Below are 14,031 nucleotides of genomic sequence, written 5' to 3'. Positions count from 1 at the left end.
ATTCTCTTAAATTTTCAAGTATTGTATTTTTAAGTTCAGTTGTTACTTCAAATATGTGCAGCTTCATTTATAAGTTGCTGAATTCATGATAATGTGCCTCCATCATCAGACAAGATACGTAGGTTTGGCTTTATAATTTATAATTAAATAAATATAAAAACATACATCAAAAGCCCACTACTCAGCTAGTGAACAATTTCTCCAACCCTCTGTTCTGCTCTCTGCCATCGTCCCAGCTGTACTAGTTTTAACTCAACTCTTAACACTTAGCTGTTAAATAGTTACGTTATTCTTTTTGTGTCTGTGTTTTCAAGTTTAAAGATGACTTCATCTTCTTGCTGCTTCAGTTTTTCACCTTCTTAGTAACTTGTAAGACTACCTTTTGCTTTTTCTGATGCAGAAACAAGTAACTTAAATCTTTTGAACACAACTGTTTACTGCTCATATTTTTAATATGGAGTTGTGAGTTTCTCACTTTGCTGTGTTCGGCTCCCTTGTTTTTATATTTTTAGGGAGGAAAATGTAGCTCAGTGTGTATAACATGGATTTGACTTTAAAACCAATACGAATCCTATTTTACTTCTATTTGTAAAAATGCAACACTGAATTTCAGCCTTTTGTACAAATGGAGCTCTTTAGAGAACAGAATGACAAGAACAAAATCCTAGTACCAGAACTTACTCTAGTGCAATTGGCAATTTGTTTCCAATATGACAACTCAGTGTGAAAATGCAATTGGAAAGTAAGTCTGACTTTTATCTGTTTTGTTTGTTTTTAATATGCAAGAACACTGGAACTATTTCGGGGCAGATGAGAACCTTGGTCCAGTAGCTGTGAGCATAAGAAGAGAAAAACCAGAGGAAATCAAAGAAAACGGACCTCAGTACAACTACAGGATCATTTTCAGAACCAGTGAGGTAAGCAGTTCAGGAAGGATTTAAAATGAGACTAGAAGAGAGCAGGCTAAATCACACGGGGTGTGGATGTGGAGTTTTTTGCTTTTCCACGTGGATTTTTCTCCTTGTTATGCATGATGCAGGAATTTCCTAACAAAGGGTATATCACAGCTTACATTACAAATACTACAGACAAGTATGACAATGAATTAGTAATTCCATAATGTCCAAAAGGAAAATGTGAAGGATATTTTGGTTAAAGTTTGAGAAAGTTACTGGAACTATACTAGCTACAAACAAGCAAAGTATAGGAAAATTACTTTCTTCAGTTTCCTGTGTGGCAGGTGGTTAGACCTGAGGAGCATACTTAAAGATGTTCCACTGGAAATGTTACTCCTAATCTTTTCCAATTAACGCTTTTTCCTAAAGTCAAAATGTAAAGAATTGTGAATAATCTGAAATATTCTGAGTACTGTTAGCTATCAGGATGAGTGGCATTTTGCATGTTGGTGTCTGTTTCCTGCAAAATGAAGTACCCGATGTCCTCATACTCCATGGGGAATCATGGAAAAGTACATTTTCTCCAGTGCTCTTGTTAATGAACCTTGATTCTGTGTAATTCACATGCAAGCTATTTTTGTTCTGTGTTTAGCTTATGACATTAAGAGGCTCTGTGCTGGAAGATGCTATTCCTTCAACTGCAAAGCACTGCACAGCCAGAGGACTTCCCCTAAAAGAAGTGCTTGAGTATGTGGTTCCTGAGCTGAATATTCATTGCCTAAGGCTGGCCTTCAACACTCCTAAAGTCACAGAACAGCTTATGAAGCTGGATGAACAAGGGGTAAGTATAAAGTTGTAGAATGTCTTAAACTTTCAGATTACTGACAGAACAGCAAAACTATTTATAGTTTTAAGTGATTCAAATCAGTTTATTAAAATGCCCCATTAAAACTAAAGTTTGTCTGTGGGGAGAGTTGTGTGTCTTTTCTCCCTAGTTTTGCAGTATATTTGGTTTTAGTAAAATCACTGACTAACTAATCACTCACTGCAGGAAGTATTCTAACTTTTTATATTAACCTTATGGCAGTTGTACATTGTAATTTACTTTAAAAGAAATTAAGTGATTGTTTTTCAAAGATGGAGCAGGGAGTTGTTTTCCTCTGGCGTTGTTATTGCTGTTATAATGAAAACAGTAATCTCCAAAGTCACCAAATGATTTATTGGAATATAGTAACGTATTTGGCACAACCGTTACATTAATGTGCTGCCTATGGGTCATTTTTGGCTTTCTGAAACACATTACATGACAAAATATTCTAAACCTCTTTATGCAAATGATTTTCAGTTGAGTGGTAGTCCACTGTTCTCTTTTAAAATGGAACCAAGATTTATTAGCTGTATAGCTTAGGCTTAGCAAAATGAAAGTCTGTGTGTAAAATGAATTTTATTATTAAAAATCTTGACAGTGACATTTAACAGCTCTATTCAGAATACTGAGACAGTTGTTGTCTGTCTTCTGGTCTTTTTTGCTGCTTACAATCAGCCTTTTCTGCACGGAATTGAAATCTGTTACTATTTCTTCTTGCTGTCAGTCTGACATGAAATATAGCCATTCTATAAATGAAAAAGATTGAATTATCTGCACCACAAAGGGGACAGTGTGGCTCTTCTAAAAATATTGGCGACTACTATTATCATTTGGTCAGCTGTTCTGTGCAAGATAGAAAATCCTCAAATAAATACCTACTGGAAGGAAAACGTAAGCTTTCTGTCCTCTAGTTAGTTTTGTATGCTTGTTTATTTCAGAGCTTGCCATGATGTGCTGAAGTAATAGGTGGCTGCTGAGCATCCTGGATTAGTGGTTCCTTGAGTGGACACTGAGATGAGCCAACAGGTGTCTTAAGATGAGGAGAGATGAGCTTATGCAAAACATGCTAAAAGAAAGAAAGAATTTTTAGGAATTTCATATTCAGTATAACTTCCTGCTTTCAAACAGTCAGAAACTAATAGATTTGAGACATTTTTTTCTGTGGTGTATTAGAGCAGTGTTTACAAAAGCATATTTGGTGTTAATGAGTTATTCCTTGAGCCTAAATTGAATCTGCTTTTCATCCAGAATCAAGTTTGTCAGACAATTTGAACCAGGCATATCTCTCAGTCTCTTCCCGAAGTTTCCTTTTTCAGCTATGGAAACAGTGGTGGAATTTAATCCAAGATGGCTCCAGAGATGATCTGCTGATGGAAATGCCAGCCAAGAACTTCAAATTTAAATAATATTGATTGAAAATCTTCTCAAGGGGAAAAAAAAATCAAAAAGATAATTTAAATACGTTGTGAAAATATTTCTATTGAATTCCTAATTAGAAAAGCTCTTTTGCAAAATTACTTCAGAAAGTTACAAAAGTTGAAGATGAAAATATCCTTGCTTTGAGCCCTGTAAGTCATTACAACCTACAGTATGTTGTAGCATGGGGTTGTTTTTGTTTCCTACTGCGTAAACATTTGAAAATCGTTAAGGGCAGGTGATAGTTAAAAATGTACTTTTTACATCAAAGTATCTTTTTGTTTTTGTGGTAATGAAACAGTTTGACACTTCCAACAGAAAAAGATAAGCACACTCTGTACTAATTAGAAGCTGCATTTTTTATCAATTGCGAGCTAAAATAAATTTGGGTAACAGCTGCTCCACTAATTAGGTACACAGACTGTTTATCACTTTTTCTTGGTGTGTGTGTCACACTGTTTTATTACATGAACAGGTGTCTGTTTGATGTAGCAAGTAGGAGGTTTTGTTAAGAGTTAAGGCTATAAGGTGACCCTTGTCTGACTTAGTTAATTTCACCCGCTAACCCCTCACTTCAGACAAATTTGTATGCTTTAATAAAACTTATTTGCCAGTTTTGATTAAGCTAGGGTATTTTTTTTAAATATTTGAGTGAGATTTTAAAGCAATTGTTAGTTTTCATATTTATGAATCTGCATGTATTGACATTGATCTTCTTTCAGTTTCTAGACTTCCGATATTTATCTCTGCTGCATCTTACGAGTCACTTTGGTGTGAGATTTTTTTGCAAAGGTTTTTACATGCAGTGATTAAATCATCTGTTGGTCTTGTTTATGATAAACTAAACAGATTGCACTTTTCAAGTTTCTGCCTGTAACATATTTTCTCTGAATTTTGTATATTTTTTTTATGGCTGAGCTCTCTCTACTAATCTTTCAGTATCATAAGAAAGTAGATATCTGAACTGAATATGATGTCCAGTTTCAGAATGGAGATATACTGCAGAGGCTAGTAGCTCTTCTTGCCCCAGTTCTTGTACTGGTGTTTTATGTCAATTTCCGTGTCCCTTACTTCCTTCAGATTGTTAATGTCAATGTAACATCTGCTGTTCTTTATATACAGCCCACATTGCTCTCACATAGCTGTTCTTTTAGTGGTGTTATTAGAATATATTCTTTTGAATGGTTCTATATGAAGAAGCAATCCAATCATTCTGTATAGCAGTGATACCTTCCTGACTAATTAGGATCTATTATTTTTCTTGAATGCATAGTTCATAGTAACTTCAGATTTGCATTCTAATATGATTTAAAAATTTGAATATCAGGATAGTTCCTGATTTATTCCAGTAAGAATTTATGGAAATATTGTACTGTGTCACTTGGCTTTTAATGTATATCTGTATTTATATTATAAAATTGCTGACTGGTTAAATCTGAGATGTGCTTTCTGCTGTCTTTCATAGAGTGTTAGATAAATACTGAAAGTGCACTTCTCCCCGATATTTATATATGGAAATGCTTCCAGATTATTAAAATGAAGCTGCCACACTGTAGTTCTTCCTTCAACTCCTTTTTTATGTTGAGTTATACTTCTTAAAGACCCTAGATTTAGAAGGAGAAGTTGTATTAAGGGGGCTGAGTGTCTTCCAGCAGTGCTTTATTTTTCTATAGCAGCTTGTATTGTCCTTAGGAATTCTGTTGGTTTTGGTTTTTGGTTTTAATTTCATCAAATTTAATATGGTATTGTACTTTTTCAGCATGGTCCTTAACTCTTCGTGCTGGCATTTTCAAAGGTACAAAGGGCAGCTATTTCAATGCTTCTGGAAGTTGAGGATGCCTTTTATCTTTATGCCCTGGAAAATCTTTCCTTCATCTAAAATTGAGATTTAAATAGTTTAGGTGCCCTTAGTCCTAATTTGAGTGAAATTTCTAGAAACTTGCCATTAGCAGAACAGCTAAAGCACTGTGGTTCCAAGAAGCACCTTCACCCATCCGATTTCCCTCCGAGAGGGCAGAGAGCACGCATCTGAACAATGAGTGTTCCTGAACAGTCTCTGTCAGGGACTCTGCTGATAATGTGGGAAATGCACTTGTAATTTTGGAAGTTGGCCTGTGAATGTTTCTTCCACAAGTAATAGATTGATAAGTATTACTACTTATATTACTTATAAGTAATAGATATTTTGTAAGTAATAGATATGCTGTACTCATATTTTCACAAAAGAAATTAGGCATATTTAGAAGATAAAATTTTAGTAATTATTGTGTCAGAGGATAAAAGAAAGAATGTTTTGTAGGTGGCCCAGAACTGTGACTCATTACATGTGCTCAATTTCTCCAGCAGGAGTAACTAAGCCTTTAAGTTTCTTCTTTTCTCTGCTTGTTTTGACTTCTAATACTTTGTCACCATTCATTTTAGATAGTAATAGTGTTGTGCTTTTTAAAAATTTTAAATTTTAAAATGTTTCATTTAGAGAAAGAACAGAACCACTTCCGAGGGCTTTTAAAATGTCCCACTGTAAAAATAATAAGTTAAAGTTAGTGAATTTTAGTTGATTTAAGTTTGTCCATGTCACCTCAGCAAGTTCCAAAATGCTGTCTTGTGACCTATTTCAGAAGCTTTCAGAGCAAATCACGGTATATTCAGATAAGTTTCCTTCCAGAAAATCGGAAGCTTTTGGAAGTTAGACTGATCATTGGCATTTCTTTCTTTGTTAAGGGTTTAATAAAAAACAATCTGAAGTGAAATAACAGCTCATTTACTGAATCCACTTGTCATGTGTGCAAAATTTTGTCTTTGTCTCTTTGCAGTTAAGTTACCAACTTAAGGTGGGTATCATGTACTGCAAAGCTGGGCAAAGCACAGAAGAGGAAATGTACAATAACGAATCGGCAGGTCCAGCCTTTGAAGAGTTTCTTCAGCTCTTGGGAGAACGAGTTCGGCTCAAAGGATTTGAAAAGTACCGTGCTCAGCTGGATACGAAGAGTAAGGAGTCTATATTTTCTTCTATATGAACAAAATAAATAATATAGTTACTAATCAGTTTTTTTCCACAGAATTGTTAAATATAGGCTCTTTGCAATGGGAAGAACATTGTTCACTGTTGAAAGTGAAAGCTGAGCAAGTACATACATTGACCCAGACACGTATGGTCTTGATAATTATTGGACTTACTGGAATTTTATACTAATTTGGTATGAAATTATCACTAAAGCTGCAACAAGAAACCAGTAGACTATGGAACTGTTATCACCACTGCAAGCCCCTCATTACTGTATTGTGTAATGAATTCGAAAACTGCTTTTGCCATGATTATCCTGTCACAGATGCAGTAAATTGCTCTGCTTTAATATTCCAGCATTTTACTCTGTGTGTTTGGTGCTTGCAGAGAACCTGTTGCCATCCCCTCACGCTGTTTTTGATCAGCCTAAGCATCACTACTCTGAGGGTTAAAAACTTCCTGTGCTTTTAAAATAAATTTAATACATGTGCCTCATGTTTACCATTGAGCCGACTTTGTCTTTTAGTTGCAATACTTGAGTTTCCCTTGTTGCACTTATTCTCTTGAGTGCGTTTAGATACTGCATTTGTCTCCTATGTGCTTTACTGATGTTAACCCTAATAGAAAAGTTGTTTTTATTGATTGGGAGATCTGAATTTCTCTACTTTCCCCATGCACATTATTACCTGGTAACTTCCTTTTGTACTTATCTCAGTTTGAATACGATCTCATGAATTTTAGTGGCTATAACTACATATACTATTCCAAATGAGGTCCAGGACAGTTTCTTTAACATTTTCTTTTCTTTACTGGAGGTACATCATATTCTAGGGTTAAGTTTCCTTTTTGCAACACTGAAGTGTTAGTTTGCCATAAAAACAAGCCAAGTCAAAAATCAAGGGTACAGAAAATGAAAAATATTGTTTCTGATTTCATAGCTTCTGGCTTTATATTGTAACCTCCTTTTTGCTTTTAGTAGGTACACTACAATAGTGTCTTCCCTTTCTTTTGGTCTAGTTTTTGTAAGTCATCTGAAAAAAAAAAACCAAAACCTTTGGACTGTTACCAGCTTCTTTGGTGACAGTCTGCACATTGGTTTCTAGCACAAGAAATGCCATATGATGAGGAGTTGATTCATCTGATCAGATGGACTATGAAAGCTACAACTGTCTTACATGCTTGTTTGAAGTTTACTCTTAAGCAGCAGAATTTTCCAGCAGTGTTTTAGTTCTTTCTTGTTCCTTCTGACTTGGGGAAAGAATTTTGTCAAATTTTGTTTGTTTGTTTATGTCCAGCTGTTGGGTGGACATGGAAATGGAAGAAAATAAATGTTTTTGAGGACACAGCACTAAGCTCTTTGGGAAAGCTTCATTCGGGAACCATTATTGTGTATTCTGTATAGACACAGACTATTAAGAAGAAACATCAACTTAGCAGAAAGTCTCCAGCCTTTACTAAATATTTTGTGAAGTAAATATGGGGGCTGCTATAATTGACTGATTATATAACTTGACACAGCACTAATAAGCAGCAGCACAGGGAGGAAGGAAGCTCTGGGACTGCTGGGAATAGGTGCCCGGTGACAGAAGAAGAAAAAAACCAAAACTTTGTAGTGTTTGTTAAATGACAGTATCAGAAACCTGTCTCCATGAGAATGGGACAGAAAGCCGTGTGAGACATACTGAGCAGCCTAAGGACATCTATATGAATTGAAGGGGAATGTAATTAAAAGCAGGTTCATCCTAGAGTTCCAGTGGGAGTTTTATTCCTTGATATTTTGTTAGGAGATGAAGTTCCTGGTAACAGAAGTAGCTGTTTTGGGAGCCCCTGCTGGTTCACAGTAGTATAGCCAGGTGTTTGCTATCTGCAGCCCTGAGAAAGCATGCTGTCTTGCTCATCATGAGGTGGCCAGAGCCTCGAGCAGGCACAGTGTGCCAGTCCTGAGGACTTGCAGGTGGCTGCGGAGCTGAGTTCCTCCTGCTCAAGAGCAGCTGCGTGTTGAAAAGCGCATCATTGCAGATTTCTGCTGCTGTCATCTCCAAAGATCTGCATTCTCAGCTGAGGGAGAGAGGGAAGGCTGCTTGAACTTGCTTCTTGTTTCTCTGAAAGATTATTGGTAGACAAAGTAATTAAGTCCAGAGGGGTGGCCTTCAGGTCAGAATTCAGAATCTCACACATGTGAAATAGGTGAACAGCAGAATGCATGCAGGCAGTGCATATTTGATAGTTGCCCTAAGTAACTAACCTGTGTTTTCTGCACTTGTCCTCACATGGAAAGCCTGTGGAGAAGAGGTTGTGGTTTTGCCATGACTTAGGTTTATAGGATTTTGTTGGAATTCCTGTGGTATATACAAGCCCACAGCCTAGGAAGCTAGCTTCTATCTTCTGTTTCTGTGCTCTGGTGTTGCTAGACACCACCTTCACGAAATATTTCTTGTGCTACCATCATGTATAGTTCTAGTTCTTCAGGACATTTTCCTGAATAAAATTTGTTTCATGCCAGCACAGCTGATTTTATGATGCTTTTAAGAACAGATGATGTTCATCAACTTGCAAGAAAGGTCAAAGGTATGTGGGCTGCTTTGCCACTTTCTATGCTTTTGCAATACGTTGCGACCTAGAAAAAGCAGATGCATGATGCAAGATAGTGTGGAGGACTTTCTCAGTGTGGAGGGAAGCTCATTTCTATGTCTACTCCAGAAAAATTCACAAAACTTCCCTATTTTATGCAAATTAGGAGAAGCTGCTATAATAAAACACAATTTCAGAACAGTCGTTCTTAGAAAATTCTAGAATTATGGGCCTAATTGGTAAGTATCTGTAACAGTGCCAGCTTTTGAAAAAAGGAATCTTATTCATCCTATTAATGGAAAGGCTATTTAAGTATATTGGATCCTGTAAGAGTTTTAGCTTTGGATCTCTGCCAGTGCAACGGTGGAAAAGAACTGCTACTTTTAAAGTTTTGTTTATGTGTTTCTAGCATTACCGCAGGGGAAACAATCTATCTTCTGGCAGCCTGAAGAGTTTGGATAGGAAATAGAGCTTGAAAATGTCACCTCTCCTACAGTTGCTAGGAAGTTTATAGGCATCACTTTAAAGTAAAAAACACCACAGTAATCTTTGAAATTGTAACTTCAGTCGTTTGGCTTAATTTTCCAGTTGTAACACACGGGTTATTTCCCTCCCCCTTGTTCAGTCTTCTCAGTACACCTCAATACTTCTCAGTATTTTAAAATAGTAAATTAAAGCAGCTGGATGATGCTGGGCCTGGTAACCTGAGCTACTGTTCAGCAGTGTCACAGTGCCTGTGGTGCAGGAAATAAATCCGCCTGATGAGATTATCAGTTTAGCTGATGATGATAGGTTTTTGTATTAGGTGTTTTTATATTGCATGATTTTTTGTTTAAGACTTTGGAAGAATATTAAAACAGCACAGAATATATTAAATAGGTGAAAAGGGTAGGAAATGGATGAGCTTCAAACTGGTATTCAAATCAGGTTTTTTAAGGTTTCTAATGAATGTTTCTAATGAAATAAACAGATTACTGTGCACTTCTTTGCAGCAATTTGAAAGAAAGAATATTGGGTCTGAGATATTCACTGGGAGTCTAAGGGTAAAAATAATAAGAAGAAAAATCAAACAGTCCTGGATTGTTTCAAAAATGGAAAAGGGATGGGGGGAAAGGAGGAGGAGAAATATGAGTGTCTGCATTTGTGTTGCACGTAAATGTTTGTATGTTACAAAATAAAGGATTCTGTCTGTCCTCAGAAATGGTATCTGAAAACAGCATGACTGTTATGGAAGTTGAACGTGAATGCTCAGTGTTGTCCTTGTGTATAACAGAACGGCAGGCAGGTCTGTTAGGTGCCAACATTGGGCCAATAACTAGGAGAAAATAGGAACAAGTCAGGACATCTTGACAGCAGATGTAAATGGGAGCAATATGAAGCTCTGAAACATTTAGTTCTTGTACTTCTCTCTTCTGAGTGCTGCTGCAGTTTGTAGTAATGACTGTTGTTTGTCCTGCCCAATTGGTATCATTTATTTTGTTTACCTACAATTCTTTGCAGCATGTTTTCCTTCCAAATACTGAGTTAGGATTTCTACTCTTACTGCTTTTACGAAGTTTTCTTAGTGTACAGTTTTGAAAGCTGCTGTAGGAGTGTGCTGGTAAAGTCCCACAGCTTCAGTAAGGTTCTGCTTGAGTTTATCAATGATTTTTGTCAGTAATGATTTTAGGCACTGTTTGTATTGAAAAATCATCTAAATGGGATCCTGTTAAGATAGTCCTTGTGTAGGTAACTAAAAAAGTATTGGAAATGCAGACCAATGGGATGGATTTTTAAAGTTGAATAATGGTGGAAGGAAAAGGTCTGCAGCTAAGTAAGCACACCCAGTACTTGGACAGGGCTGAGAATACAACATCCATGGATAGATACACTGTAAGCAGATGACAAGAAAGCATGTCCCCAGTGTAAGAAAGTTACTCATGAATCTGTAGAACCCTCAATCAAATACAGGGGAATTAAAGGCAATTGCAGTGTTGGCTGACAGTTCTCACTGTGGAATGATGGATACTATTCCAGTGCCCAATCTTTGATTTTGCTGCAATGGCAGTGACTTAATTTCAAGCAAATATCAGTAATTATTTTATTGTGCTTCAGTAGAAGTATTCTGGTCTTGCAAGAAAGAAGAAATGCGAGAGGTGAAGAAGATACACAGGTCTGTATTGGATATGGACTTCTGTTTATATTGGATTTGAATAGGAGGGATTTAAGCTGTGGAGTTCTTGTAAAATTATTGGAATAATTAAGTTATTAGGATTGTATTTTACTGAATTTGCAGAACCAATACTGCTGTGAGATTTCTGTGCACTTTGAGGTGGGTAGGACAGCAAAGAAAAAACCCTTTTCTGCCCACAACGAACTTCATTCATGAAAGTTGGAAGTTTGGCTCAAATGCATATTTGTTGTTCTAGAGTATTATTTTTAATAACAAGTCAGAGTGCCCCCCCATTCCTCTGCATTCTCTGTAATATTTCAGTCACTTTTAGCAGAGATTATGTACAAAATTGCATACTTAGGGAAGGAAAAAAAAGACTGAGTAAGGAGGAACATTGATGTTTGGGTGACTTTCAAGTGCATCTGCCTCCTTCAACAAGTGCTGTTGTGATCAAGCAAACGATGCAAGCTGCTGCAGACTGAGTACAAGATGAAATGACTCCACTTCAGCTTTTGTAATTAGCATTAAAAAGAAAATATTCAGCAGTTAGCTGATTGTTGGTTTTTTTTTTTTTTGCTGGCAATGTTGTGTGTTGAAGAAAAGAGCCCAAACTCTTTGAAGCATTTAGTGAGGTTTTTTATAAGATTCCAGAAACAAATTTTCTTTCTCTTTTTATTAAGTACAGATTATTTACAAATGCAAAATCTCCATGCAGTTTATGATGTAGAAATTTTTGCATTTCATTTTACAGATGATGCTGCAGTTTTTAACTGATAGCAGTGCTACCTTTATTTTTCCAAATTTGACAGGAAAATAGAAGTTTATGTCAAAGTTTATTTATATAGGTTATGAGTATAATCAGTGCATGTTATTGTAAATACTTCACAAACAGTCATTTCCTTCGTAACATGAGCTCTGCTAATGTGAAATATTCCAACATGCAGTATATATAAAGGCTTATCAACTTTTTTTTTTTTGCTGTAAATGGCTGAGATTGTATAAGCAGTAGCATGTTTACATTATAACTTGAGATACGCAGGATGCTTTTTTCTATATGTAAGTGTATTACTTCTAAAATTCTGTTTGAAACCAGGCTTTTTGCACTGTGGGTAGCTGTTACGTATAATGGAGTATATGTACTATTTCAGCTTTAAAATGTTACATCTTAATTTAATATTTTCAAGTTTTGTTCTTTTTTCTTTAACTAACACTTCATAAACCTTAATGAAGTTAAATCCCCCCTTTTTTTTTTCTTTCTAAACTTTGTAATCCTAGTTCTCTTTCCACATGAAAGTCTCTCCATCCACGTATAATTATTTTTGTGGCCTGTTTCTGAACATTTCTTCTATAACTTTTAAGTTTTAGTGAGAGTACCTTTGATTAATATACCAGCAGTATGGCATTGTTGTGGGCTTTTTCCATCGTTATCTTATAAACATGCAAAAATTCTATTTTGACTGCTCTTTTCCATTAAGTACCATTTTTAACAAAGGCTTTATCAGTAAATTCATTACTCATTAATTTCAGATTCCTGGTATTTATGTTTAAAATAACCCAATCTGCTCTTTTTCACGTTGTGTGTTGTATGTTCATCACTGATTTGATTATGCATGAGATCACAGCACCTGTTGAAGTCCTTTCCACATTCTGTACCATTCAGTTTCATTCTGATTAGTTTGAGATGCTAGGTGGTATCTGAAGATGATTACATCTTGTTACTCATCTATAATTTCCAGAATATAAATGAACTTTTTGCTTTCCATTTCCAAAGAAAGAATCCCTCAACATACCAAAATGCATTTTATTTTCTGTCTACTTTGAAAGTTGGTTGCTTAGTGCTCTGCAAAAGTACTTTTCCATTTCTGGATGAGATAATGACAGGGTTGGGTTCTAACCTCTCTCTCCCCTTTAAAAATAATAAATATAGTTTTTAAAACTGTTGCCTCAAAAATAAATAAATAAATAAATCCAATCAATACAATTGTTTTAGAAGTGAATCTCCAAAGAAGGGTACAAGTGATGAGGAAGTGACTTTCTAACCATGCAGATCCAGGTGGCTCACTAAACGAAGCCAGAATGCTCCATTAGTTTAACACGAAGTAGGAAAGTTTTAGTTTACTTTGTCATATGTAAACTAATGCATTCTCTGTGAGAAATACCTTTTTTTTTTTTTTTTCCCTATAGCATGACTCTATCTTAGTACCTAGTTCTGATATACACGTTAATAGTGTGTGTTTCTGTAGGCTTATTGCTACCTATATTTATATATACATGGCTTGTGTTTCTTTTCCATCTTTCATGCTTAAATAGACTTTTTTCACAATATTCTGGTAAAAATTCTCTATTCCTAGCAAACTCATCACTGACAAAAGTATGTCAAATTACATGTGCAGCCTATGTGTTTTGATTTGACAAGTGAGCAAATTCTAGGTAAGTTTTTATTTGCTTTCATATAAGCTAGGATTGAGGATGAATAGGAATTCTTGTCTGATGATTTTGTTTGATAGTAATGAAACCTTATTTTGAACTTGTTTTTTTAATAATGCTCTTATTTTCTCTTTCCTTAACTGAAGCTGATTCAACAGGTACTCACTCTCTATATACAACATACAAGGACTATGAAATCATGTTCCATGTTTCTACTATGTTGCCATATACTCCAAACAACAAACAGCAGGTAAGATGAACTATGACTGCTTACAATTAATTTTTCCTGTCTCCTCTCTTAGGTGAGGTAATGAATAATTATGACAAATGTTATTTGTTACTAGCAAAGAAAACACTGGCCATCTGCATCACAGAGATGAGCAAGGCAGGTCATTCTAGTACACTGCAGGTGTCTAACTAGATTTTTCTCCGTAGGACTGTTTTCTGTCTCATTATGCATTATCTAGTAAAACTTTAAATGAAAATATTTGTTATAATGTCGGTAGCGCGTTTGTATTACATATGTGCTTACATGACAGTTTTCAGCCTTGTTCAACAAGGTCAATCATACTTTGATTCAGCAAACAGTAATGTGTGCAGAATCAGAGGTGACAAGTGGGAACCCAGAACACTGTGCAGCCACTGGAAAGAAGATGAGTGAAACAAATTCATTTTCTTTTATTTTTTTATTTTTTAA

General features: G+C 35.7%; 1 protein-coding gene across 3 annotated transcripts in view; it reads left to right on the top strand.

The window, feature by feature from the left end:
* Window positions 1–14,031, top strand: part of SIPA1L1 (signal induced proliferation associated 1 like 1) — a 152,899-nt gene that overhangs the window by 89,475 nt on the left and 49,393 nt on the right. For all 3 annotated transcript variants that reach the window (XM_019615609.2, XM_010711501.3, XM_010711500.3), the window contains 4 exons: window positions 787–917; window positions 1,549–1,737; window positions 5,994–6,168; window positions 13,481–13,584. In XM_019615609.2, the coding sequence (XP_019471154.1) occupies window positions 787–917; window positions 1,549–1,737; window positions 5,994–6,168; window positions 13,481–13,584 (599 nt within the window). The remainder of the gene's footprint in view (window positions 1–786; window positions 918–1,548; window positions 1,738–5,993; window positions 6,169–13,480; window positions 13,585–14,031) is intronic.

The sequence above is a fragment of the Meleagris gallopavo genome, chromosome 5 (assembly GCF_000146605.3).
Source record: "Meleagris gallopavo isolate NT-WF06-2002-E0010 breed Aviagen turkey brand Nicholas breeding stock chromosome 5, Turkey_5.1, whole genome shotgun sequence".
NCBI classification, from domain to species: domain Eukaryota; kingdom Metazoa; phylum Chordata; class Aves; order Galliformes; family Phasianidae; genus Meleagris; species Meleagris gallopavo.
Note: the sequence above shows the minus strand (reverse complement) of the source record. Positions and strands in the feature narration are given on the sequence as shown.